Source organism: Sturnira hondurensis, unplaced genomic scaffold (assembly GCF_014824575.4).
Source record: "Sturnira hondurensis isolate 20B ecotype Veracruz unplaced genomic scaffold, ASM1482457v3 Scaffold0020903, whole genome shotgun sequence".
In the NCBI taxonomy this organism is placed as follows: domain Eukaryota; kingdom Metazoa; phylum Chordata; class Mammalia; order Chiroptera; family Phyllostomidae; genus Sturnira; species Sturnira hondurensis.
The window spans coordinates 2,389,947-2,417,437 of NW_028093534.1; the positions used below are offsets into that span (position 1 = coordinate 2,389,947).

A 27,491-nucleotide genomic window follows, 5' to 3' on the forward strand; every position below is an offset into this window, starting at 1 on the left:
AAGTAGACGTACCTCTCGGAAACTGGCCTTGGCCCTGCGGCTGCTGCCGTCGCCGCAGAGAAATTGTTGGAGCTGGCAGCCTAGGAATGGTGAGACCTTGCGGTTCGCGTCTGAGGGTTCTGGGCAGAACTGGGGGTCAAGTGGAATTTCCTAAAGTGCCTCCAGGGACGACCCCCCTCCCCAGGCTCGGGACCCCGCCCCGGTAGCGCCCCGAAAATCTGCGCATGCGCATGCCGGACCGGGCCAGAATCCGGTCGGAGATGTTACGCATGCGCGCGCGAGCCGACCGGGCCAGAATCGGGTCCCAGATGTCACGCATGCGCAAAGGTGGTTTACCGAAGGTTGGGTGAGAATTGAGCCGCGGAATTGGTACCCACTTTTCCCGCCACCAGCCCATGGGGCTTAAGCCAAAGTCTGCGAGACCATCGGGGTTCTCTCGATGCTTTGCTTTTGAGTTTCATCACCATTCCTACCCCGACCCGCTAAAACAGACCTGAATTGACTCCCTCCTACCTTGGTGTGCACTTCAGGGAGAATTAACTGAGGGCCGGGGGAGGAAGGGGACGCACCCCTTCCTCAATTGGCCTGTAGAATCGGGGCCCTTCGCCCTCTCCCCAGGTGTCAAGATTCCCAGCCGTATTCTATGGGGCGGTGCGACGGGCACACCTAGGGACAGGGCCGAAACGCTGTGAGAAGAGCAAGCATCCCTGGGCAGAAGGAGTAGAATCCGCAAGCGGGGCGCCCCGAGTCCCCAGGGCCTAAGTTCTGCGCAGTTTAGGAGCTCCTCACCTCAGGGAGCGAGGCGGGGGAGGCGGTTGATACTCGGGCAGTTTCCAAACCGTGGTTTTTAGTTTTACCGAGTTAACCATCCACTAAATCTTCCGCTAAACATGCACGTGGGGAGAGTGGGAGAGACTGCCTGGAATTCTATACTTTTCCCTTCTTTGGCCTGGGAGGGAAAAGGGTGCTGCTGCTGAGCTGAGTGACCAGCTGATGGAAAGAAAAAGTGAGCAAAGAATGCCTGGTTTCCTGCTAGTTTGTATCAAGGCCATTCACCTATGGGCTATGAGTAGAATTACTGGGGTCTTTGAACCCCCTAAATGGTATGTGTTTGTACATTTTTCTGGAGTCCCTAGGTTTTATCATATTCTCAAAGATATCAGTGGCCTTCAAAAGGCTACTGATTTATCAGGGCCATATTGGCGAAATAGAGGCATGTGTCTTTCTTGTGTCTTCCCTAGCTTATGCGACCTTGGGGGAGGGGTGGAGGGGTCCTGCTGCAGTATAAGGAGGTGAGGCTGACCAGTTGGAATCCTGAGCCTCAGGGAGCCTTATTTTTCTTTGCAGAATCTCCTCGCAACCTCTAAGCTTACCTGGTCAGAATCCTTGGATGAGCCTGTGGGACCCTTCTTCCTAGCCCTGTGGTTTGGAACCAGTGGCTTTGGGACTGTAAGAGGATGGACAAAGGTACTATGAGGCTGGGCCAGCTGCCCAAATGTTTGGGCACCAAGAATCTGCTGATTCCACCTTGTGCCCAGCACCTGTGTCTTTTGGTCCTGACTAGGCATTGCTCCCTGAACCAGCACTACCCACGCACCTCAGCAGAGGCAGCAGTTGACTGATTTGCTGTTAAGCTGCCACTCTTTGGCATGGCTGCATTTTGATGCTAGAGGGAAGGGTTACACTCAGAGCCTGTTGTGTCAGTATCAGCGGTCTGAATTGAGCACCATGTGCTGCATGATGTGACATGTGGTGCAGGAGAACTGCCTCTATGGAAGGTCTGGGCCATGTGGGGTCTGGATAGCCAAGGGATTCCCACCTTAAAACCTCAAGCGTCAAAGAAGCAGGGGAGGGGCTGAGGGGCTGTCTGAGGAAAGGAAGGACTGAGAAAGAGACCTATGAGCAGAAGCTCAAGGATTTGCTAACCACTTAGGAAGCCTGAGTTCACTACTTTTATTTTCTAGATTCTCAGGGGCTGCTAGATTCATCCCTCATGGCATCAGGCACTGCCAGCCGCTCTGAGGATGAGGAATCACTGGCAGGGCAGAAGCGGGCCTCCTCACAGGCCTTGGGCACCATCCCTAAACGGAGAAGCTCCTCCAGGTAGTGAGGGTTTGGAGGGCCAGGGACTGAGCAGGGTATTAGGTACTGTATGCCATTGCCCTTGTGGGGAATGACTGCCTGAGACCCTCAGGGGCCTAAGGGTTGGCAGAGCCGAGTGCTTTCTACATTCCTACTAAATCCCTGACTGAGGGCAAGGGAGGGAGATCTTACATCTTTGACGTGGAGTCTTTGTGGTACCGGACCCTTTTGTCTCGGGGGCGGGGCATGGCAGCTCCAAGCCCCATCTGCTCAGCTGGAGTTGTTAGCACCCTGCTAGGAACCTGCTCTGTTCTGGAGGCATGGTGTGTGTAAGTGGGTGCTTAGGAGGGGGCAAGGATCACTCACTGGGTATGACTCTCCACAGGTTTATCAAGAGGAAGAAGTTTGATGATGAGCTGGTGGAGAGCAGCCTGGCTAAGTCCTCTACCCGGGCGAAGGGGGCCAGTGGGGTGGAACCAGGGCGCTGTTCTGGGAGTGAACCCTCCTCTAGTGAGAAGAAGAAGGTGAGGGATTGGGAGAAGGGGTAGGGGAGATGGGGAGCAGGGCCACATTGTGTTTCCCTATAACCCGTCAGCTGGCGAGAGTTCTTTAGAGGATGCTATGAGAGGACCAAACTGCTCCAGCCCCAGCCTCAGATGCCTCCCTCCCAGGAGCCCATCTCTCCCTACTCCCTCTTTGTTGCTCCACTCCCCACCCTTCAGTGCATCCTGTATCACATTCTGTGTGGGAGGCATGGAGCATGCATCTATTCTGGGAGCAGACAGCCTGTTCCCAACACTGCTGGGTGTAAAAATAACCCCCAGGTGGCATTGCTCTGGCCCAAGACACTGTACCAGTGAGAGTGTTTTCCTGGTATCCTCTCCACCCACCCTCTGCTCTGGGGTTGGGGTGCCACCAGCAAAGAGAAGACCCCATATGGTCAAAGACTGTAGAAGTGCTCTGGTGGGGGCAGGCATTAGAAAGATGAGCCCCTAGCCTGGGCTCCTTATTGTTGAGTGGGGCCAGGGCTGTGCCACAGTATATGCAGCGCGAGGCCTGAAGACCCATTTGCCCTGATGCCAGCTTTGAGCTCATGGTGTTCTGTCCTCTGTCCAGGTGTCCAAGACCCCCAGTACTCCTGTGCCACCCAGCCCAGCCCCTACTCCCGGACTCACCAAGCGTGTGAAGAAGAGCAAACAGCCACTTCAGGTGACAAAGGATCTGGGCCGCTGGAAGCCTGCAGATGACCTCCTGCTCATCAATGCTGTGTTGCAGGTAGTACTTTCCACTACATTTTTCATGTCCCACTCTTCTCTCCAGCTTTCAGTTGTCCCTCAACTAGCCCAGCGGTGTCCTATGGGTGGCCAGGGAAGGGTTCTTTCCAGTGTGAACGCTGAAGCAAACCCCTCTGGGCTCTTGCAGACCAATGACCTGACATCCGTCCACCTGGGTGTGAAGTTCAGTTGCCGTTTCACCCTTCGGGAGGTCCAGGAGCGCTGGTACGCCCTGCTCTACGATCCTGTCATCTCCAAGTGAGTGGGGCTGACTCTAGCAGTGAAGGAGTACTGGAGATACCAGAATTTGAGCCCTGGAACAATGGGACTTGAATAAGGGCTCAAGGAGGTGGCTTGGGAGGCAGGGCTCTTGGGTCCTTGCATCATCTGGTGTGATACCAAGACCTGCCAGGTTTCGGAGGAAAGCTTCTTCCTGCTGCCAACCCAGCTAGTTCTGGCTTCATACTAGAAGCAAGGGGATCTGGAAGCCAAGCAAGGAGCGTAGGAGAAAACACCCAGATGAGAGCCAGCAGCCGTAGTTCCACCACTCTGCACATTGTGGTTTGGGGCATATCACCTCCCAGCCTTTCCAGACAGACTTCCCACAGTTCCTTCCAGCTCCAGCAGCCTGAGTTCCGTGTAAACCTGTGCACATGTGTCCCATACACTCTTCCTCCTTGGTCACTTCATTTCATGTCATCCAGATTTGGTTGGATGCTTAACACCTGTCTTCTACTCCACAGCCCCTGGCAGTGCTTCAGTTTTAGCCATGGCCCTGATACACCAGGAATCGGGCAGGGCTCAGCATGGGCAAGAGGGGTGTGCTGGGAAGTGGCTGGTAGGTGGCAGCTTTGGCCAAGAAGGACAAAGGTCTTGGGGAGAGAGCCTCAGCTGAATTCAGGATCTCCCTTAGGACTGGCCTCTAGGGGCCTGTGCCTTTGCATCTCTCCACGGGATTTAGCACAGGGACTTGTTTCCTGAGTTGCCTGTTCATGCTTTGGACTAATTCATGAGGCCATACGTGTCATGCTAAGCCTTGGGCGGCTCCTGTTGAGGGCCTGGTCTCTCATTCTGCATCTCAAGGACCTGCAGGCTTTGGGGGAAATAGGAACCTCAGATTACTTGAAGTCCTCCCTTCAACCCTGCCCTGACCTCGTCTCCTCTCTGCCCAGGCTGGCCTGCCAGGCCATGAGGCAGCTGCACCCAGAGGCCATCGCTGCCATCCAGAGCAAGGCTCTGTTTAGCAAGGCTGAGGAACAGCTGCTGAGCAAAGTTGGATCGGTAAGGATGAGGGCTGGAGAGGCTGGTGAAGGGCTGGGTAGGGTGGAAGTTGGACCACCTGGAACACTAATGTGGGAGACCCCACTGCCTGGAAACATGCCTGTGCTGTCTGTGCAGATGCACATACCCTTGTGGACAGGTATTTGAGAAGAGCCGCCTGGCTTCCTGGGCAGCCATAGCTGTCACTTCTCCCAGCTCCTGGTGGGAATGCACGGGGGTGAGGGTGGGGCTTGTAAGGCAGAGGCTGGAGTGAGATAGCACAGGTGCCCAGAGCGTCTTCTTGCCCTCCAGACCAGCCAGCCCACCTTGGAGACCTTCCAGGACCTGCTGCACAGACACCCCGATGCCTTCTACCTGGCCCGCACTGCCAAGGCTCTGCAGGCTCACTGGCAGCTCATGAAGCAGTACTACCTGCTGGAGGACCAGACAGGTAACTGGCCCCAGGGGCTGGCAGTGTGGGTGTGTGTGTGAGTATGGCATGTTCGGGACACAGCTGCCCTTGAGTGCCTTGCAGTAAATCCCTCAGTGGCCTCCAGTGTCTGGTTCACCTGTCTTTGCAGCAAAAACCACTTCCGTGTGGGGGAGGGAAAGTAGCTGGAATGGCCTTCAGATTCATGTGAGGGTAGCCACAGTTGCCTGGAATCCTGGGCAAAATGTCTAAATGGCAGAATTATCTATCACTTATGGGTTGGGGTTTTTTTGTTTGTTTTTTGACACTTTATGTAAGTAATATGTTAACATGCTTCCTGAGCAAAATGTGTCCATCTGCTCACCTCTCCCTGTTTCTCTCCCAAGAGATGATGACATTTCTAAGCCCTTCTGCCCTTCCCTCTCTTCATTTTCCTCTGCCCGTCCTCCCGCCAGTAGCACTGTCAGGCTGCTGTCAGGCCGGTTGAGAACCCACTGAAACTTGACATCCAGTCCATTTGCCCTTCTCCTTCCCCAGGAGCCAGGTGTTCCCTGCTTCATCTCTTCCTTCAACCAGCCAAACTTGCACTCTCCTAGTGGTGGGTCAGGAAAGCAGTCTGATCAAACTGCAGGAAACACCTAGTTAGATTTGGGATTCAGGGTCAGACTTTCATGATACAACACACGCTGCCTGTCCTAAATGTTGATGCACTTTGCCTTCTACGTCATCGTCCACATTGTTGTGGAAACGGAGCTTCGGCTGTATCCTTCACTTTACTCCCTAGGGCCTGCAGCCCTGGCTACTTAAAGATATTCCTTCAGCAGGACTTTAGGAAATCTCTTTGCAGGAGAGGCCCAGTCTTTCTTTCCTAAGGCTCTGAATTCAGTGCCCAGCGGGCAGCCCACTGTGTTCCTGCAGCTTTCAACTCTGCCGCTTCCTCAGGCTCAACTACTGAATTCCCATAGAATGGACACTGGGTTAAGTTTATTCTTGCGGCTGTAGCTAACTCCATTGTCCCAAATTGGAAAGTTGCTTTGTGTGAACTTACTTGTCAACTTAAAAGTTTAATTTTTTTCTCTAAGAGCCTTCTTATGTGATAGGTATTTGATTTCTCCTTGCTGTTTAGAGCTAGGAGTCCCTGGAAACAGTGGGTGTATGCTGCTTAGCGGTTAAGTCCATTGAAAATTAGTTTGGTAGAATTTCAGGCAGCTGTGGGGGGGTGGGGGCTGAGTGGGGGTGACCACCCCAAACCCATCTTCTTACACAGTTGGACCTAAGGAGGTGGGTGTGGTGGTGGAGGGAGCATTTGGCAGGTGGGGAGGACACCCCAGTGTTGTCAAACTCCCCAGCCAACAGTTTCACAGCCACTGGCTAGTGGGAGCTGCTCCGGAGCAGACGCTTGGCAATTGTGGGAGCAGCCAGCCTGAAGGCAGAAGTTCTCGGATTTTGGAGGCTCCAGTCCCTTTTCCATTTTGACCAGAGAAAAACTGAAAAACTTTCATGAAACAATATTTGTTCTGAATGTATCTGTTGGACTTGAGATAGAAAGAGGAGTGTAGCAGAAAATACTCAGGAGCATGTGAGGCTTTGGGGTTTTGCATTTGGGATCAGGAAGGCAGGGCTTGATTCTCGGCTCTGCCCTAAACTAGGATCACACGTTTAGACCTTCCCTCCGGTGACTGTTTCCTCGTCTGTAGTAAAATAGAGCTAATAGCAGTGCCTTCCCTACTTCGTTCAAGGCTTTGTGAGGGCCCTTTGCTCCCTGAAAAGTGAACACAAGAGTTCGAATTTAATTCCCTTCCGTTTGTAGAACCACCTCTGCCCTGTTAACCCCAGGCATGCTTTGTGCCAAACCAGCGTGCAGCCCAGTCTGGCATGCGCTCTGTTACTTGTGTGGGCTCACTGCTGCTCATTTCAGCATGAAGCTGATCCCCAGGCTCCATCTTTATGGTGCGTCCGCTTGGTTCAGAGGTCTGTCTGCTCAGCAGCTTGAGGTTGAGTAGGAGCATCAGTGCTAACCCTCCCTTCGTCCTTTGTTCAGTGCAGCCACTGCCCAAGGGGGACCAAGTGCTGAACTTCTCTGATGCAGAGGACCTGATTGATGACAGTAAGCTCAAGTGAGTGGCTGGGGCCACAGGCAGGGTGCAGAGAGCTGAGGGTCTCTCTGGGAACGGGGTGCCCAGGGTACTTGGCTCTACCTCTCTTGCTGTAGACAGCAGAGCCCAGCCCAGTTTCAGCCTTAAATTCCAGTAATAGTGATCACCTGGTCTTCCTGGCTGAACCCCACTGCCCCCACCCTACACCCCCTGAGTGCCTTACTCCACCCAACCCCTGGGAAGGAGTCTAGGCAGAGGCCAGAGAAGCAGCCTTGGGCCACTCAGCTAGGGGGCTGAGGGCGGTCCTAATGACCGAGGAGCACCTGAGGGTGAGGACAGGTGAGCTGGAAGTGGAATGTCATTCATCCTTCCCTTCTCCCCTCCCAGGGACATGCGAGATGAGGTCCTGGAACATGGTGAGTGTGTCCTGGTGGGGACGGTGAGGGGGTGAAAACTCCTGCCAGAACAGAGAGGACCGGTACAAGAATCTGGTGACTTTGGAGTGTCCCTCCTTACCACCCCATCCCTCCCCAGAGCTGACAGTGGCAGACCGGCGTCAGAAGCGGGAGATTCGGCAGCTGGAACAGGAGCTGCATAAGTGGCAGGTGCTAGTAGACAGCATCACAGGTGAGGAGGCCAGCAGTCCAGGAGGGGCACCCTTCCACTCCCCATCCCACCCTGGGTCCCTGGGGTTGCCTGGCTGGGTGCACCTTCCTTTCCTGGCCCCGACTCCTTTCCCTCAGCAGACCTTGCCCTGGCTCCCTGCCTTCCACCTCGTACCCTGAAGGGTGGGCTCTCTCCCACATGGGCTGCTCCCCTGCAGGCATGAGCTCTCCAGACTTTGACAACCAGACGCTGGCGGTGCTGCGGGGCCGCATGGTGCGGTACCTGATGCGCTCGAGAGAGGTGAGGCAGGCCCAGCCCCGTGCAGTTCCTCTTACCCCTTCCTGAATTTTCCTCCCCCATCATTCTTCCCCTCACTGCCCTCTCTGTGTCTGGTCCCCGGTTTCTCATCTTTCCCTGGCCTGTGTGAACCCGTCCCCGAGCCCTCAGCTGCCAGCCCTCACCCACCCCATCTCCACAGATCACCCTGGGGAGGGCAACCAAGGACAACCAGATCGACGTGGACCTGTCTCTGGAGGGCCCGGCCTGGAAGATCTCCCGGAAGCAAGGTACACGCAGGAAGCATGTCCCTCCTGGCTCCCCGCTGCCCTCTCCAGCCCTGGGGCCTGGTCTCTGGGAACTCTCACGGATTAGTCGGCATTTCAAGATCTCTGGGAGTCCTGGGTGTCCTCCACCCTATCTCTAGGAAGCAAAGAGGGTACACGGGGACTCCTGGCTCTTGTCTGGCATCCTCCTACCCTGTCATTCTCTTTTTTGTCTCTCTTCCCACAGGGGTCATCAAGCTGAAAAACAATGGTGATTTCTTCATCGCCAATGAGGGTCGGCGGCCCATCTATATTGATGGACGGCCTGTGCTGTGTGGCTCCAAGTGGCGCCTCAGCAACAACTCTGTGGTGGAGGTGAGCAGGGAGGTGGAGGTGAGCTGGGAGGGACCTGCCTCGGGTGTGGTGAGCTGGTACCCGCGCCTGGCTCCCAGCCCACCTCTGTCCTTAGCCTCCCTTCTCTCCTGCCCAGATTGCCAGCCTGCGATTTGTCTTCCTCATCAACCAGGACCTCATCGCCCTTATCCGGGCCGAAGCTGCCAAGATCACGCCACAGTGAGAGTGGTGGCAGGACCCACGGGCTCTTTCTGGCCTGTTTCCTCTGCCATTGCAGCTCCCTGGAGCTGGAAAGTCCAGCTCCTGGAAAAATCAGAGTGGGCAGCAGGAGACCCAACTGATAGCCCATTGGTCTGAGCCTCTGCAGGGGCGGGGCTGGCCCTCAGGGCGTCCCTAGAGGCTGGGGTTCTGCAGCCTCCTGACAGCCAGAGCCCCTCACCTTCTCTCTGCATACCACCATCCCCTTCTCCCCCCAATTCCTACCTTCCTCCCTGTGTCTCCAACTGATTAGCTTCAGACTTTTCCTTTATTATTTTTTCTTTTGTAAATAAAAGGCACTGAGTTCCAAAGTAGCTTCTTTTATTATTACTTTTTAATATAAAAAATGTGGGGACAGGTGAGGCAGGGGCACATGCAGGGGATGGCAGAGCCCCTCCTTGGCCTCAGGCCTCTGTCCCCCACCCTGCAGAGGGACACAAGATCAGAGAAGCAGTTTGAGGAGGGGACCGACCCACAAATAGGGACCACAGGATTACTAGCCCGGGGCCAGCCCCTGAGGCTCCAGCCCACCCTCCATGAGAGCCAGGGCGAGCCCCTCCTTGGCTTTCAGCCTCCCTGCCCTGAGCCAGGAGGCAGCCTGGAGTCCCTGGGGGTGGCTACCACCCGTCCTGTGCCCCAAGGTTGGGCAGAGCAGCAGATGCCGGGGCATGTCTGGCAACACAGTTCTAGTGCTGGCAGTCAGACTCCCGTGCCTTCTTCCTGGGTCCAATGGACTGTGCCAGAGCCATGGCAGCCAATAAGCACCATCTCCAGGCTATGGGGTTCCCAGGGCAAGGCCAGGCCCCCTGGCCCTGGTGGGGGCTCTCCAGTGCTGGCTGCCTCAGCCTGGTTCACAGGCTCCAGGGGCCCAGTTCTAGCCCCTCCTTGCTCAGGAGATGGCGAGCCAGGAGTGCTGGGCTCAGCACAGAGTTCTGAGCCTGGTGGCTCTGAGTCTGAGGTGGAGGTCCAAAAAGCTGTTGCTCGAGGCCAGGGGGAGCTCTGAGATGCTGGGGGACCCCAGGGCCAGGGTGCCACACGGGCAGGGGGCCCTGGACGAGGGTGGGGCCAGGTCCCACTCAAGACAGAACCGGCTGGGGGCTGCAGACAGTAGGAAGATGCCCCAGTGTCCACACACAGAGGCTGCAGGAGTCCAGAGGTGCTGGCCGGGTGCAGCCCCTCTCCTGATGCCTGGGGGCACGGGCCCTCCACATGGGGCGTCAGGATGAGCTGCACCGCCTGGCGCAGGGACTGAAGGCCCTCCCGCATCTGCAGTACCTGCTCAGACAGCTCCATCACCTTCGTGAGGGAAGAGGGTGAGGTCAAGAGTGGAGTCAGGATCTCACACAGCAGCAGGACCCCCCTCCCCACCCTGGCCCCACTGTGCCCCTCACCCACCGCCTGCCGAAGCTTGTCCAGCACATCTGTGTTACTTGGCTCACCGGGTCCGAGGGGCACAGTAAGCAGGCTGTTCTCTGCGGACCATAGCATGAGGTTACTGGGCAGGACTGGTGACAGGAAACAGCTCAGGGGCCAGGCCTCTGCCCCAGTTAGCACAGACTACATTGACCTGGCAGAAAGGGTCACTTCCAGTCTTGCCCAAGTTGCTGAAAATTCTGCCCAAATTGCCAGGGGGCCTCGGGCACACTGCCCCATGCTTTTCCCCTCAGGAAGGAAGTGACCTTCCGTGCCTGTCCCCTGCTCCACCCTCTAGGGACGTGGACACTCCTGGGAGCCCATCACCTGAGCCATTCCAGGGTCTGCCTGGCCTGGCTGGGGGCCATTTTCAACTCTGCTTCCCCAGTCCTCTGTCCTTCCCAGGGGACCAAACAGTGTGCTGAGGGTCTCAGCAACATGATCTTATATAACATGCACACCAGCTGTTCTACAGACTGGAAGCTGCAGTGAGAACCGAGGTCGCACTGCTAGAGAGCTGACAGCAGAGATGTAAACCCTGTTCCCAGTGACCCTCCAACACCACGGTGCTGGTTTTAGCCACCTAACTCCCTGTCCACACTGTGCAGGTGGAGGGTGAGGACAAGAGGGCTTCCAGGCCATGTTTGTATCCTGTCAGTTTCTCAGAGGTTCACGGAGCAAAGGGGCCCAACGGTCTCCCCCCACAGGGCACTGGGCCCCAGTACCTGGTCCAGGGGAGGGGCTGCTGCTATATTCCGGGACAGGCTGCCCCGTGTGAAAAGAGAATTTGGGTTGGTCGGAGCCACAGCCATCCTCAATGCCATCTACTACCCTGTGGACACAGGCACCAGGACAATAAATCAACAGGTAGCCACTGGGGTATTTCCCAGGATAAGATGCCCCAGTGTCACACAGAAGCTGCAGGATCCACAGCTGGGAGAGACGGCTTAGGACCCCAAGAGAAAGGTGATGTGAGAGGCCCCTTGTCCCAGGAGATTGCAGTTCGCTGGGGATCCAAGCTTGAGAGACATGAAACAAAGAGTTCTGAACTCAGTTCTAAATGGCGGGGTGGGGACAGCAGGGAGGTAGAGAAGTCAAGGAAGGCTTCCTGGAGGAGGCTGGGAAGGGTTAGGATGAAAGGGTGGGCATCCAGGACAGGGGTGTGACTGGCCAGGGGCCCCGGCCTTATCAAAGTCTGCCAAAGTGCAGTGGCCCAGGGTCTGCTCACCTGGGGCTCAGATCCGGGGGCACGTTCCATGGCACAGGGGGCAGCCGCAGCCCCTCTAAGCTCCTAGGGCGGGCAGAGGGGCCGGCCACAGACTGCAAAGCTCCTGCTCTCCCTGGCCGCCCTTTGCCACCCAGACGGGACCGGGGTGCAGTTCGACGAGGGGATAGCAGCTTGGCAGCTGAGGATGAGGAGGTGCAGCCTGGGGACAGCAGGGGGCTGGAGGGTTCATCAGCGGGGGCTGGTGAGGTGGCTGGGCCCTGCTCGCCGTCTGTCTCCTTCTCCTCCAGTGTGGACATGAGGGTGTTGTCCCCGCTCAGGGAGCTGGTGTCCGCCTGGGGACAATGGAGGATGGGAAACTGGCACAGACAAGCCCTTACTGTGCTCCCTTCACCTCCCCCACCCTGGTCTCATCTCTTGAGCAGAGAGGAGCCCTTGTGTTAAGCAGGATGCCCACTACACCCCACGCTGATGAAGAAGAGGCTCAGCTGTGGGGAGGGGAAGGCTGCTTTTCTGCTGCCACCACAAGGCGACCAAGCCCTGAGGCATTTCGTGCCCTTCAAAATCCTAGTCAAGTGAACTAGCCAAGAGAAAACAGTACTGAAAACTGGTTTGGAACTGGTGACAAAAGTCAGGAATATTCCAAAGCCCCTCAGGGCAGTTCCTTTTCACTGGGAACAAGCAGGGTGGACACGGGACTTTCTTCAGAGGTGGCCTGGTAGACTGGGCTCTAAGGACAGAGTGTGGGTGTGAGGGGCAGGGAGAATGCAGACCCCAGACCATGTACAGGGGCGGCGGGGGATGTTCATCCAGGACATGTGCTCACACAGCACCTCCACCAATCCCAGCCTCTGCCCACCTCACCAGGCTCCCTGGCTCCCCAGCCGCCTCCACACACGTATCCAGCACCCTCACCTCCGCAGGGCCTCCACCAGCACCCAGGTTGTAGCTAAGCTCCCCTCGGAGGCCCCGGCTAAAGCGTGGGGCAAACTCGGGGTACAGTGCCAGGCTTTCGTGCAGCCCAGCCAGCTGCAGACACTGCAAGACGCAGTATGTCAGCCCTTTCACGTCGGCATTGGCCTTGACCACTTGCTCACGCCGGGGCAGTTCACAGCCGATCAGGTCCCCCTTCCCTGGGGAGAGAAAGCAGAGGTCAGTGAGCCTGCCCCTCAGCCACTACGGAGAGAAGCCAAGCAGAGCTTCGCTGAGCTTTCCTCATGGGCTGAAGGGCTTTCCAGCCGGACCCCAACTGTGGGGCCTGGGGGCCAGGACAGAGAAACAGAGGGGCCTGGGCCCCGAAGAGCACTGTGGCACAGGTGCCCCAGCACGTTGGGGATCAAAGCCACAGAGCTGAACACACCTGAACTACACCTCTGAGACCACTGAGCAACCACCAATTCTAGTGACTCCCAGCCTGTCTAAGAATCAGCATCCTCTGTGAATGTTAAACCAATCAGACCCCCAGACCCCATCCCTACCTACAGAATCAGAGCATCTACAGAAGACCCATAAATCAATGGTTTTCCAGCCTCACAGGTGATTTGGGTATAGCTTATACTGGAACAGTGTGTGGCACGCACAGGCAGGTTAGTGCCCATTGGCACAATGAAAATGTCAGGCAGCCACATACTTCCAGCCCTGGTGCCCCATCTGTACAGCAGAGCCTATACTGAACTGCGGCTGCGGCACATTCTTGTTCTTACCAGCAGGTGTCAATGAAGGGTTTCCCCGCCACCCGGCTGAGACTGCCACCTGGCTGACAGTGACTGTAAATCTACAAACCAATCTCAGAAATGTCAACTAGAGGAGGGTGGGGCGTGCATCTCAGAGTCAATGATACACGGTGTCTCTGATCAGGGACGTGGTCAGGATTAAGTGAGCTAGTGGAGATAGAGTGTCTGACACATAGGCCATCAATCGAAGTTCATTTCCTCCCTTCTCCTGCTGACAAGAGTCCCTGTAGATCCTCTCAACAGGGATGGTGTGCCACCTGGGACTAAGTAGGGCACTCACTGCCCTCGAAGACCAGCTCAATCCACAAGACTTGAAAGCATCTCCCATCCTTAAGGAAGAAGGCAGATCACTGCCACCCCCGCTGTGGGCTGGCTGCCTCACGCTGCCAGCAGAACCCTAAATGCTCATGAACTTTTGCTCATACTTAAGAGTAGAATGCATCACTGTTACATCTCATTTTCTTGGTTTCAGGCCATCCTTCTGCTTCCTTCTGAGGGCTGTTTGGATCCCCGTGTGATCATCTGATGAATGAGCTCCTTTTCCGCCTGTGTGTCATCTGGAAACAGGATAAGCGCATGTTTCTTGTCTTCATCCAGGAGGTGAGATACACAAACCAGAAACAGGGCAGGACCAAGGACAGAGTCCTGTGCCACTGGTCTCAGCGGGTGTCTCAGCCGGAGCCTCCAGCCCAGCTCATCAAGCCCCATCAGATACGCTCCTGGCACCACGGCCCAGCCCACCTCTCTTCGCCTTGCCTTCTCCTCCGCCACACTGAGTGTGCTTAGCTGTTAGTTCATACACAGAGGGAGGGGCCCGAATCCACACCGCTAGATAGATGCACAGTGAGCCTCAGCTGCCAAGAGCAGGCAGGAGGCACTGGATGTTCAACTAAGGAAGCAGGTGGAAGTCGGAATGAAGGCGGAACGGAAACCAGGTCATGGGGAACCAGGCATTCCTAGGGCATCCTGAGCTGCCAAGTCAACAGAGGAGACAGTTTATTCAGAGCATATGGACAGGGACAGGATGGATCAAACGTGGCATAAGTCCCAGTGCTGAGGACATTCTGGAGGCAAAGGTGTAGGCAGTGGCCATTCTTGAGGTTCCATCTTAATTCTGGATGTGGCTAATCTGGGATCCGGGGCCTGGCGTCAGGGAAGACACGCTCTTGTAGGACTCATGCCAGCTCCCAGCCACACTGCTTCCTCGCTCCAAGCTGAAGACATCTGTTTAATAATCCACTCGACAATCTTGCTTTGAGGTGACCAGTCTACAGTTGTCAAAACCTGCCTTTTCACCCTTCTGAATCTCTCCAGTTCCCTGCAGGTTCTCAAGGACCGACAGACACATGTGAGTGGCCATTAGCTCCACCTGCTCAGAGTCCTGGTACAAACTGCGTCCAGCCCAGAGGCTGAACTCACGAACAACACAGAGTGAAGGCTGTGGCAGATCTCACCCCTCTCAGTTCTGAGACCCCCCCACCCCTGTGGTATTTCCTTCTTCTGTTTCCTGTCAGAACATGCTCCTCCTCAGGGGACAGCGGATGGACACACAGTAGCTGCTGGGCCTCCCGGTCCTCCAGCTTGGTGACATATCTCAGCAGCTCCAGGCAACACCTGTCCCCACAGTGAGTCTACAAGTGCTCGGCTGCGTAGGAATTCAGCTGTGGCTGGGGTGCCACCTCCTTTTCGTCCCACCCTGTCCTGTGGGCAAGTCCCTTGATTGCCCAAGCCGAATGCAGCGCTCTGCCCTCAGGGTCACTGCTGACAGCCTCCCGCAGCCCAGGTGCCATGCCACCTTGTGTCCCCTCGATGCTCAAAGAGCTCATGTCTCGCATCCTGCAAGGAAGCCCTTCTTTTGGCGCAGGGTCTCTGTGGAGCAGACGCCTGGGAGCAGCACAGTGTAGGAAGTCCGAGGTTTAAAGTTGGGCAGACTGGCTCTAACCGCAGCCTGCCCATTCATTAACCTCTGGGGACCGCCATCTCCTCCTCTGTAAAAGGGGAATAACAGTAGTTCCTCGCCGCTGGGTTCTGAGGTTTGCTTGCGATGAAGGTGCGGGCTGCACAGGGCTGGCCCTGCTGTGAGACCTGGGGCTGGAACTATCACGGTGCCAATTCCACATCGCACTCTCTTCTTCCTTGTCTAGGGAATGGATTCTCTGTCTTCAATCCTTTCTCTTTTTTTGCCAAGAAAGGCGTATACACTCTGAGTCTAAGCTCTACTGTCTCCCCCTCGAGGCCCTGGGCTTGCTCTGTCATCTGCCCTGGTACAGTAGCATCTCCCCTCTCCATGGCCCAGTGGTGGTAGGGAGCCCTATAAGACCAACTTCCACTCCTCCCTTTTCCAGCCCTGACTAAACCCTCTCCAACACTTAAACCCTCAGCATCTGAACTTCCTCCTTGATAGGAGTGATGCTCCCCCAACCCCTTATAAAGACTGGTCCTCCACTCACTCTGGCCTCCAATATCCTCAAAATAGTTTCCACCTCCATGTGTTGCCACCTCACGGTCACTAGGTCTACTCAGCTTGGCCCAGAGCTCCATGGCTAATCCTGGCTCCATCCTGGCTGTCTCGGTCCAGGTGGTCTTGCCTGGGTCCCCTCTCTGGCTTTTCTGCAGACAGGGCCATCTGCCTCCCACAAGCCCGTGCCCTCCCTCCAGCCCTCACGAACCTAGGATGGCAAGCACGGTGCCACCCTTGAGCACCTCCATGGAGCCGGAGCAGACAAAGTAGAGGGCCTGGAGAGCATCACCTTGGTGGATGAGGTACTCGCCCGGTGTGCAGAAGGCGGGCCGTAGGGCCAGGGACAGTGACCGCAGGCAGCCTCGGCTGGCCGCCTCGAACAGGGGCAGCTGCAGGACCTCCTTGTGCAGGTGCATGGCGATGTCTGCGCGGAGCTCGTCAGGGAGGCTCTGCAACAGCTACAGGTGGGGAGCAGGGGCGGGAGTTGGGTTGCAGGAAGGGAGGCAGCCTCCCAGCCTGCCCTGCAGGGCTCGGTCAGCAGGGGAATCTCTGCCTCCCTCTTACCCACTTTAGCCCCTTCAGGCGCAGCCCAGCTGTCCTCCTCCAAACCTAACAAGGGTGGAGGGGAGTCTCCGAACCTTCCTGGCTGTCGTCTGTCCCAGACTGCAGGCCCTCAGGAAGGGGCGGAGGCAGGGAGGCCAGAATTCCCCGGTCCTCGCCTCCCGGCCCACTCCTGAGACTTCTAGGCCAAGGGCACACCCCTGGAGGGAGCAAAGGCTGGAAGGGCCAGCCCTGGAGGCCTGCGCACCTCTGTGGTGTCGATACCGTTGTTCACGGCCCAGGTCGCCTGGAAGTACTCGAGCATACGCTGCTTGAGGGGCTTGGGGATGCGGTGTATGCGGATGTAGTCGCGCAGGTCACGTGTGCGGCTGTGGTACAGAAAGCGGCGGGCGTACATGCGCTGGATGATGGCCGTCACGTTCCCAAACACCACCGCGTGCATCAGGGCTGGGGAGGGTGGCGAGAGGGGGTTACCTCCAGGGCTGACCCAGCCCAGCCTGACTGACACCATGCTGGACATATCTGTCCTATCCCCGCAACCTCTCCAGGCCCCCCACCACTCCTAGGCAAGGTGCAAGGGCTGCTTGTGTGGCATGGAGTCCTGTAGCCAAGTGGGCTCTCCAGGCCCTGGCCTCAAGTTCCTTGGGCCCCTAAAGCAGAACCACCTCTGGGAAGACCCTTGGGACCAAGGGAGAGATGAAGACGCCTGGGAGTGGTCCCAGAGAGTGGCAGGCCTCACCACCGATGAGCATGGTGCAGATGGAGAAGATCTTCTCCGTGTCCGTGTTGGCCGACACGTTGCCGAAGCCCACACTGGTGAGGCTGCTGAGTGCGAAGTAGAGGGAGGTGATATAGGCGCTGCGCAGTGATGGGCCACCCAGAAGCTCCAGACCCGTCCTGTTGGCCTCGCTGCTACAGTTGTCACTCTGGCCAGAGCTGTTCCCTGCAGCTGGGCTCCGGCCAACCAGGTAGTAGGGGGTCTCCAGCCGGCGGGCCAGCTCCTGCAGCCAGCCTGGGGAGGGGCAGGTGGGCCTGAGTCAGCAGGACAGCACTGCCAGGCTGTGGGTGCAGGTAAACGTGCTGGCATCCCCAGGGTGGGGACATGCAGATACAGATCTACCCCATGGCTTCCTGCTACCTTCCTTCTCGGCTGTCCCAGTTCCCCCTGCATTCCCTCAGGCCTCAGCAAGACAAGCACATGAGGATGCAGCCGAGGCTGCCATCTCCCCGGGTGGTGTCTACTGCTGCTAAGGATGGAACAAGGATCACTGTGCCCTCTTCCCCACAGCTGGCACTAATCCCAGACAGTTGTCCCCAGGGCCAGATGAGTGAGGCCACCTACTCTGCCCTGTCCACCCAGCCCCTCTTCCCTTTTCTTTGAACGTGACTGCTCCAGAAAGCTGCCTCCCACACAGCCTCATCCCTCCCCACAACTACACACACTGCCCAGCCGCACTCTCAAGCACACACACACACCGTCAGGGCTACACATACACTCCACATCATCAGGAGGCCAAGGACACACACGTGTGAGCATGTTCACAGATGCAGGCCACACCACTCACACAGAAAAGGCCTGTGCACATTGGAAGCCAGACAAGTCCACACAGGTGTCTGCACACTGGTGTCCAAGTTGGGGACACCCTTGTACAGACACAAACACCCAGGTGAGGATACTCCAAGGCCACAAGACAGACAGGCACCTATGCACACACAGAGGCCCCCAGCACACGTGCAAGACTCAGGCCAGCCTGGGCTGCTGGTAGAGGCCAAAGATCACCCCGTCCCCCCATCAACCCCATGTTCTCTGGGCTGGCCTTGGCAGGGAGCGGGCAGTGAGACCTGCCTTTTCACAGGCACCCTGCCCCATGCTCCACACTCTCCCAGCACCTTATGCATGTTGGCCCCTGCCATAACCCCAACTCTCCTCCTCTCACCCACCTGCCCATTCATTCAGCAGCCTAATGCACAGAGGCCAGGAGCTGGGGGGGACCCACAGATGCTTACTGCAGGGTAGGAGCTACATCTCGGTTACACAAGGCCCAAATGCTACATGACGGAGCTCAAACCGACACGCTGTGGTCTAGGGCTAGGAGGCTCCCTGGAAGAGGGGACATTTGTGCTTGGTCTTAGAGAATGGATAGAGCTTTGATATACAGAAACTTGAGGAAAGGGTATCATTCCTGATCTAGGGAAAGGCATGAACCAAACCTCAAGATGGAGACAAGTATAGGCAAGCAGCTTGGCTTAGGTAGAATGAGGGTTTGCACTGGGGCATTAAATTCAAGGCCAAGGAATTTGAGGGGTTGTGATAAGGCCTGAGCCAAGGTGAGGATTCCCCCTCCTGGTACCTGAGGTGCTCTGTGAGAATGCAGGGGAGCATGCAAAACTTTCATTAGTTGGGCCCCTGAGGTGAAGCCAATTGTCATTGAGGAGAGTGCGGGGCTAGAGGGTCAGGATAAGGGGAGGGTAGCAGGGGTGCCTATGCTCTCTCAGCTTTGACCTGGGGCCTCCCTGTGGGGAGGGTCAGCCAGCAGAGGCTGTTCTGAAGGCTGGTGTCTTTCATACTGTGAATTGCCGAGTGATTGATTTCCCTCAGTACTTAGCACAATCTTTTGAAAATCCAGCCCGTCTCCACTGGGCTCATGGGAACCTGGGGCAGGAACTCTGCGTCTACACCATGGGCGATGGAACAGAGGAACCAAGGTGTGGAGGCCACAGAAGGTGCCTCCTACAGACAGAGCCGGGCCAGCAAGGGTGCCAGTCTCCCCCATGGACGGCCTGCCAGGGCTGGGGTTTGGGAGATCTGGGTGTGACTCCAACCCAGGTTGGGGGTGGTGTCTTTGGAGAAAGAAGGGGGAGCTGCTGACCTGAAGGACTTAGACACTCTGCAGATGTAAACTAGTACCAGCCCACAGCAGAACAAAAGCACTCTGGAACTTAGGGTTCAAGGGAACAAGACTCACCCTGTGTATCTGCAAAATAATCAGCTACCCGCCCACACACCCATTATCTCCGTGTGGGGCCAGAGCCCTCTGGGAGCCAAAGGTGTTTCTAATGTCAGCTCCGCAGCTCCTGTGAAGTGGCCAGGACAAAGGAGCCACGTGGACTCAAGACCCAGGATATCTGAGTCCTATTTTGGGATGGGGGCTGACCCAGGAATTTGGTGTCTCAGCCCCGTTTGGGGTCAGAGCTTTGTGTCTGTTCACTGGGTGGCAGTCTGAGCCCTGAGCAGCCCACCACAGCCTCCCTCTGGGAAGGGCAGGAGCCATGGAGCTGGCCCCGCCTGCAGCGTCTGTGTGCTCGGCAACTAGAGCACCTGGGAAACATCCAGGTGAGGCCTCTTGACAGCACACTGGTCTCTGTGGGCTCAGTTAGGGGGAGAGAATTCTCAGGAGCCTCCTCATCCCTGGGAGCTGATCAGAGCGGGTTTCTAAGGCCAATCTGGGTCCCACCAAGGAGCGGACGGTCATGACAGGCCATCACCCACCGACTGGAAACAGGTGCTAAAGGCCAGCTATCACAAGTTACCAGACAGCTGGAGGGCACGGAAGGACACCGGTATGTTGGATTTTGGAGCTGTGAGTATGGAATGTTAGAAATGGCTGGAACAGGGTGGTTTGGTGTTAGAGAAAGGATGGAATCTGAGATTCCATGTAGTGGCCTCAGCAGAATTGCAAAGGAACGCAAGATGAGAGGGTGGGAGCAATCTCAGTCTGAACTGAAAGGGGCCAGAGCAGGAGCAGGACCGGACCAGGGTGGAGAGCAGGACATTTCAGAAGTGGGGCTGGCAGGGTCAGGTGCTGCAGGGACTTCAAGGGGATGAGGATTTAGCCCCAGAAAGCCACGGTGACCTACTGAATGATGTTTGGGATGAGAGGTGGAGGTGGAAGACCTCCTGGCAGGAGGTGAGATGTGAGTGGGAGGTAAGTAGAGGGAGGAGTTGTGAATGTGGAGGTGAAATGAAGGACAGTGAAGACACTGGTGGAATGCAGAAAAAGACCGCATTTTAGGCAGGAGGAGGGATGAGAAGCAGGTGAGAGAGATGTAGCCTGGAGGTGACAAGAGAGGGGAAGAAGGCTTAGGAGCTGAGATAGCGGGGGATGAGCCTCAGAGAAGGTGGCAGAAAAGTGCCAGGCATCAGAGGACCCTTGGAGAGCTGGCTCCCTGCACACAGCCTTCTCCAGCTGGGCAGGGGCTTGAAGAATATGATAGAAGTTTGGCCACAACAAGATCATTATGGGTGAATATGACTCCTCCAGGCAGCCCACCAGGCTTTCCCCACAATGCCCAGCTGCTGGAGAACAGCCCTACTGTGAGGTGATGGCTCTGACACACACCACAACCTCTACTCTCTTCTGTGTGCAAGAAACACAGGTTTACTTGCACACATGTTGCTGTGGCACATACAAGCACACACATGCAGACTAGTACACATCTCTGGCACCTTGTACCCACTTGCAAACATGCCCTGACAGAGACATGCTCTCACACTTCCCTGACACACGTACACTTAAGTAGGCACAGTCCTGGGCTGACCCATGCATGCACAACCAAATGATCCCCTCCCCACCACAGCCTCCAGTACCGATCTCAGGCAGCTCAGAGGCACTGCTCTCAATCTCCTGCTGGCCGATGTAGAACCAGACGCAGGCCACCCAGTGAGCGAGCAGGGCGAACACGGCCATAAGCAGGGTCAGCACCACAGCGCTGTACTGTGAGTAGCGATCCAGCCGTGGGAGCAGGCGCAGCAGCCGCAGCAGCCGCACAGTCTTCAGCAAGTGGGCTCCAAAGTACTGGGGGGTGGGGTGGAGGGAGTTCACCCTAGGCTGGCCCCCACTGTCCCACCCCAAAGCCCACCCTGTCCAGCCACACTGACCACGTTGACCTTGAAGGCGTGCAGCAGGTCAAAGGGCAGGGCTGCGATGACATCCAGCAGGAACCAGGTGGTAACGTAGTGGAGGCAAATGGACTTGGGGGCAAACACCACCTGGCCCGACTTGGACACAAATGTAGTCCGGAAATTCAGCACGATGTCTGTGGATGCCGGAGTGGGGGTTGTGTCAGGGCCAAGAGGAGCTGCTGTTCACTGTGCACAGCACAGTGTTTCAGGCCCTCGCCCCGCAGGGACTCTACAAGGGGAGCGCTGCTAGGCCTATGTGACGGGGAAAGAAACCGAGGCTGGGAAAGGCGACCACTGGCCAGGGTCACAGCCTGTTAGTGGTGGAGATACACTCGGAACCTACAACCTACGTCTGATTTCGAAGCCCACAGGTCACAAATAGGAGGAGGGTGAGGGGAACACTGTGGGGCAACAGAGCCATGAAAACTATCCCCACCGAAGCCCGAGGGGCACCCGGCATGGGGTTGAGCAGGAGGTACCAAGGGCACCTACCGAGAATGAAGAGGACCTCCACTGCCAGGTCGCAGACACTGGGGGGGCTGCGGGCGGCGCTGGGCTCCCAGGCTGTGCTCACACACACGCTGTAGGGCACGGTGACGGCCACATAGAGGGTGGCGAGCAGGATGAAGCCATCCCAGGTGGCCCTCAGGGCCCCACAGTGCAGCAGGATGAATGGCGACTTTCGAATGGCAGCTACTTTGTACTCAGGCAAATTTGGCTTCTCCCCAAACACCCTCTGAGCCAGGCAGGGCAGGGCCACACAGGAAGGACAGGAAATTGGCACAAGCTGAGTTTGGACAGGGTCCAGGTCAGGGGTCCACCTTCTTTCCCTCCCTGCATCCTCAAAGCAACCTCTGACATACTCATTGGACTCCCCGTGTTATAGATCAGAAGACTGAGGATTAGGTGGGGCTGTGTGGCTTCGCTAAGATCACACAGTGGCATATGGGAGGAGCCAGAGCTGAGCCAAAGCCCCCCCTGCTGCCCAGGGCCAGGACAATCCTCTACGCCTTTGATGGGTCTGGCATAGACAGTCCCTCCTGTGGTCACAACCCCAAAGAACTGGTGGAGTCCATGGGGCTCCTGGACGTTCTCTCTCTGGTGGGCTCAGTTCTACCCTCCGTCTCCTCAGCCTGCCCCTATGCTGTCCCTACCCCCAGACACACACCCTAGTGCTCAATCCACCTTATTGAGCTTGTGCTTGCCCTTGGGTTGCTTCTGCAGGTGCCCGGACAGGTGGTACAGCACAGCCCGGCTCCGCCGTCGGTTGGCATTGAAACCTTTGGACCCTCCCCGGCCATATCGGCGCCGGCCACCACCTGCAAAAGAAGAGGGGCCCATGAGGATGATGGTGGAATGGTCTTGGGTGGAGGATACTAGTTGCTGGTCTGTGGACAGGTCTGGCTTGTTGACTAGGTAGTCTGTTTAGAGATGGCGGCTCTGGCATTCCTCCTTTCCTAGGATCACTTGCATCCCCAGCACTGGACAGTCCCACGGGAGCTTACAGACACCACTCCCCACGTCTGCTTGCAGGAGAGGGAGGTTTGGACCAAGGCAAGGCAGGAGAGGACCTCCACAGGGAAAGGCCTGGGAACACAGGGGAGAGGTGGTCCCTAGGGGTGCAGGGAGTGCAGAGCAAGCAGAAGGCAATCATGCGGAGCTGCAGAAGCTCAGAGAAGGAGCCCAGGGTCCAGGTGCAGGGGACACTGAGGACTTTCATTGTGGAAAGGCTGACCCAGGACTGGAGGTAGGGGACTGGGGAATGGAGAGGACCTCACACCCCCAAGTGGCAAAGAGGCCTTGGAGCAGGTTGGTGTGACAGCTTGGTGAGCTAAGGGCCCTTCCCAGCTCTGGGAGGATACAAGAGGGGCAAGACTCCAAGGACTTAAAAGAGGGCTTTGGCTAGGGCTGCCCCGTCAGGTTTGTGTGAGGAAAAGGCACTGGGATGGGGGCTGGGCTCAGCCTCACTAGCTGGTCAGGAGATGGGATCACAGGCTCCAGTGGAGTTTGTTTGCCTTCAGCTTCTTAGTCAAATTGACTCCCAAACCCCAGCTGTACAACTACCGTCTATGGGAGACCAGCTTTCCCTGCCTGGAGCTGCGGGGAGAGCAGCGCAGACCTCTCGGCCAGCAGAGCAGGAGTCAACAAGTGCACACGGGGGTAGGGGGGGCACCCACCAGCCCAGGCCTGACACCCCCAACACCAGGCCACTGTGCTTAAACCAATCACCTCCCACAAGCACCTACCTGTCTCCTTCCATTTGTCAGGACCCCCTCGGTTCTTGGTGTCAGTGATGTCCTTGTGAGAGACCAGGAAGAGGGCCACCTCCCCCTTCTCATTCTTGATGGGTATCACATCCAGCAGACACCAAAATGGGAGCCCTGGGCACAAAGACAGACTCAGCCCAGCTCCCACTCCCCAACCTGCCCGACAGAGGCTCACAGATACCCAAGGATCAGACACATCCACAGCTGAGACACAAGCAGGATCCTGGGAGAGGAGCGGCAGCCCCCTCCGGTTAGGACAGGTCTTAGTGGAACAGGGTGATGGAATGCAAGGGACAGCGGGGGATAGGAGGGATGACTGTCAGACAGATATGTTCACAGATCGGTCCTACTGACACCGGGACATTTTCCTGCTGAAGTGGGGACACCAAAATGAGGAACCTGAATGGAGGTGAAGGCTGGGGCGGGGTGAAGGAAGGGGAGGTGGCTATGTGGGAAGCTGGGATGAGATGGGGGGATGGATAAGATGAGGATGGAAAGGGATGACTGCCAGGCTGGGGCCACCAAAGAGGTGAGGTAGGCTGGCCAGGTGGTCCCTCACCACTCTTCCGGTAAAGGATCAGCTCCGCCTTGAACTCCTTGTGCTCATCCAGGGCCTTTCGGATTTGCTGGCGGACGAGCTCACTGGTGTCTGGCCCATAGAGGAAGGAGCAGGCACAGCCCCGCTGCATGACTTCAGCCCGGGAGAAACCCGTGAGGTCACAGAAGCCATCAGAGCAGTAGACCACAGGGAAGAGTCCCGCCACCTGGGCATTGCCCAGTACAAAGTTACTGTCTGCAAGAGAGCATCTCTCAGAGGCAAGCAGGGGATTAAAAGGCCCAGGGTCCACCACCCCTTCTTTCCATCAAAAGTGAGCTTTACAAAACCTAGGAATCCTCTGTGTGTGTGTTGGCGGGTGCGGACAGGGTTAGGGCAGGAGCTGTTGATGAACAAGAATGAGTGTGTCACCTGTGTCAGTGGCCCACTCCTAGCCGTGTGCGTGTGAGTGTATTTGAGAAGCACATGTGAACACCGAAGTTGGTGAATGCAGCTCTGTGTGGGCACTGTGCCTTCTGGAGTGTGTACTGAGCAGCTTGGGGTAAGGGATGGGTTTGGGGGTGCCCAAAGAAGGACTGCACCACCCCTATTGCTGCCAAGCTCACTCACCAGCTAAGGACCCAGTTTGGCTGTATGGATCCTTGCACTGGGACCCACCTGGACTGAGGGACAATCCAGGCCACCATCCTTTCTGCACCATTTGAGCCCCAGCTGGGTGGCCTGGCTCAGGAATTTAGTGAGTGTGATCAAGAATGAGTGTGTAAGAATGGTAGCGAAACCCCAAGCCAGAAATGTACTGGGGAGTGGGGGTGCTGAATCAGCAGGCTGCAGGAGCCAAGCACACAGCAAAGCAGACGGAGAAGGCTGAGGGGAGGGGGGCACTCAGGGATGGGCTCCCACTGGTTTCCTGTCAGGAACTGGAGACTGTGGAGGGTGCTAGGCATAGATGGGAAGCCCCACTGGGGGTGTGCATGAGGGAGGAGGGGGCTTTCACAACTTTCCCTGTGTTCAGAGCTTCGGGAAAACCCACAAACCAGAAGCTCTGGTCGCCTTCTCCAAATTTCCCCAGTTTTGGTGGGAGTCCCCAAACCTACCTTTTTGGGTCTGGTGGATTCCATGGGTTTAGGCTTGGTGTGCTCAGGTGGTCAGGTGAGTTTGGCCAAAACTGTGCTCCTGAGCCTCGCCTTCTCTATCTCCGTTTGCAAACCTCTTTTCTAAATCTGTTTTTAAGCCCTCCTGGCTGTCCCTGAGCACTGCGCCCTTCTCACACCCTACCCCGTCGGTGTCAAGGTTGTCGGTGGGATAGAGTCAGACTTACAATGGGATGGATAAGATTGACTAGGTTGGGGTTCGCGTCCATGCGAGAACAGACTGCATCCCAGGCCCCAAACCCGGAGACTTCTAGCCGTGTCTGGGCCGGGGCGGGGGGCAGTGTTGACTCTAAACCTTTTTGGGGAATAACGTCTGGAAGGACACCGTAGTCTCAGCTAAAAGCGGGAAGCAGGGAGAAGGAGGAAAGGTGAGGGCAGGAGGGCAGCGGGCTGAGATGTCGGGTGCAGGACCCGCGGGATCCCTGGCGAGAGACGGCTCATTCAGGGGCGAGGGTCAGACTCACGCGTGCCGTCGAAGCGCGTGGCGATGGTGTCCAGAAAGGTGTTCTGCGGCGCCAGGAGTCCCCGCATAGCCGGCATCTTAGGCGGCCTTGGCTGCCCGCCCCATCCCTCCGGGGCGCGGGGACTCAGGGCCTGGGGAGGGCGCCCAGCTCGGCCGCCCCCCGCCGGGCCCCGCGCCCCCTAGCGCAGCCGTCGGTGGACAATACCCACCCCGGGCTCGCAGGCCCCGCGGGCCGCCCGTGCACGAGGGGGCGTCCCCGCCGTCGGGGCCCGGGGCATGGCGCACAGCCCCTCGAGCTCTGGCCACCCACGAATCCGGTGCTTCAGGCTCAGCGCTTGCTGCGCTCAGCACCTTCCGTTCACCACAGCGGCAACCGTGGCTCCGGTTTCGGCTGCAGTTCGGCTCCCTACAGGCTCGGCTGGATGCCGGGTCCCCGCAGATCCCTCCGTCTGTCGGGGAGCAGCGGCAGCCTCCCTCCCTCCCTCCCTCGGGCGCCCGCCGCCTGCACCGGGGTAACCATGGAGACCGGGCACACCCAGGCTGGGCGGCCTCCTTAAAGGGACAGGACACCCGCCGAGGGAGCACCCTCCCCGTGGGACCTCGGTGGAGGTAGGGCAGGTGGCTGCCCCAGGCCGCAGAGTTTGCCCCCCAGAGAACGGCAGGCGAGCGCCGGGTCTGGCAGGGGCTACTCAGCCGCCGGGGAGAGGCGTCAGTCCCAGCAGTAGGGACCTGGGGAGAGCGCAGAGGGGGGTGGGGGTGCGGTAGGTGATGCCTTCCCCGAGGAAAATGTAATTGGAGAGGAAGCCGGCAGGAGGTGAAGGCCGGGTAGTTGGCGGAGGTTGGGGCCCCTAGAGGGGCTCCAGTTGTACAGGGGAAGCCTAAAAGGAGATTGAGGTGGGGGGGGGGGAGGGTAGGCGTCTGAACACAGCCTCTGGTGTGCAAGCCTTCCTCAGCCTCAACTTGTCTCCTGGAAAATGGATCGCACGGTTTCTAGAGGAAGCCGCTGCAGCCAGGAGCTGTTGGGAGATTGGAGGGTGGGCAGCCCCGGAAGGAGGGTTCAGGTGCTCCCTGTGTGTGCCGTGGGGGTGGAAAGGGTATATGTGTGCGGGGGTGTGGGGAGGCTATACCCTTTGTCTTGTCCCTATATTTCTATTATCCGTCACCTATTGCTCCCAGGCTGCACTACAGGGTCAGGTTGCAAACGCCGGGGACTGGTAGACGCCAGGCGCTGGGAAGAACTTCCCAACCTTGCGCGCGTGGGTCCTGGCAAGCGGCGAGTCAGAAAGACCCAGCCTCCACTTCCCGCCCCACCACAGTTCTCGAGAAGTGGGCTTTGAGCTGGAGGGTGAGCTGGCAGGGGTGGGGTGCGGCGGCTGCAGAGACCCTCCCCCTCCAGAGAGGGGGTGGGAGGGGCCGGGCTGGTGGAGCGGCCGAGCGGCTGTCCCCGGCTCCTCTCCGCGCTGCGTCGGTGCCCCCTGCCTAGCGCTGCCAGCGCCGCTCCTCCTACCTCCCACGGTTTGCCAGCGAGCGCGGCTGCCGCCCGCGCCCAGAGGAGCCGCTGGGGCCAAAACAGCAATTTGTTCCAAAACTGTGGGACCGGAGTCTCAGCTTCCCCCCAGCCCTCTAGGAGACACATTCATAATCACCAGTGTCGGAAAGAAGAGTCCACCGCTCTGCGCGCCCCTCATCTGCAGGAAAGGCCAAAGGCCAGGCACCTGCATGAAAATGAATTGGTGCTTCGGGAGGAAAGGAGGGAGGTATTCTCCTCCCACAGTCCTCTGAACCCTGGAATCCTGCCCCCAGGAGAAAGCAGCGAGGGAGGAGTGTGCAGATGATACTCCCCGCCTCCACTCCCA

At 57.5% G+C, this 27,491-nt stretch overlaps 2 protein-coding genes across 2 annotated transcripts; one reads left to right on the forward strand and one right to left on the reverse strand.

The window, feature by feature from the left end:
* Nucleotides 1–9,213, forward strand: MCRS1 (microspherule protein 1). Its single transcript, XM_037030956.1, has 15 exons — nucleotides 1–89; nucleotides 1,348–1,467; nucleotides 1,965–2,103; nucleotides 2,468–2,606; nucleotides 3,199–3,357; nucleotides 3,505–3,614; nucleotides 4,529–4,637; nucleotides 4,929–5,067; nucleotides 7,088–7,163; nucleotides 7,530–7,558; nucleotides 7,677–7,769; nucleotides 7,966–8,048; nucleotides 8,227–8,314; nucleotides 8,538–8,665; nucleotides 8,781–9,213. Exons 2-15 carry the CDS (start codon nucleotides 1,458–1,460, stop codon nucleotides 8,865–8,867), a joined length of 1,389 nt encoding a protein of 462 aa, XP_036886851.1. The 5' UTR covers nucleotides 1–89; nucleotides 1,348–1,457; the 3' UTR covers nucleotides 8,868–9,213.
* Nucleotides 9,208–26,084, reverse strand: KCNH3 (potassium voltage-gated channel subfamily H member 3). The gene is made up of 15 exons (XM_037030955.1): nucleotides 25,637–26,084; nucleotides 24,025–24,258; nucleotides 23,445–23,579; nucleotides 22,384–22,517; nucleotides 21,691–21,934; nucleotides 21,175–21,332; nucleotides 20,884–21,091; nucleotides 17,035–17,307; nucleotides 16,543–16,742; nucleotides 15,943–16,192; nucleotides 12,456–12,673; nucleotides 11,544–11,875; nucleotides 11,041–11,147; nucleotides 10,298–10,374; nucleotides 9,208–10,198 (listed from the first exon to the last, which is right to left on the reverse strand). Exons 1-15 carry the CDS (start codon nucleotides 25,710–25,712, stop codon nucleotides 9,602–9,604), a joined length of 3,243 nt encoding a protein of 1,080 aa, XP_036886850.1. The 5' UTR covers nucleotides 25,713–26,084; the 3' UTR covers nucleotides 9,208–9,601.
* Nucleotides 26,085–27,491: the final 1,407 nt, after the last annotated feature.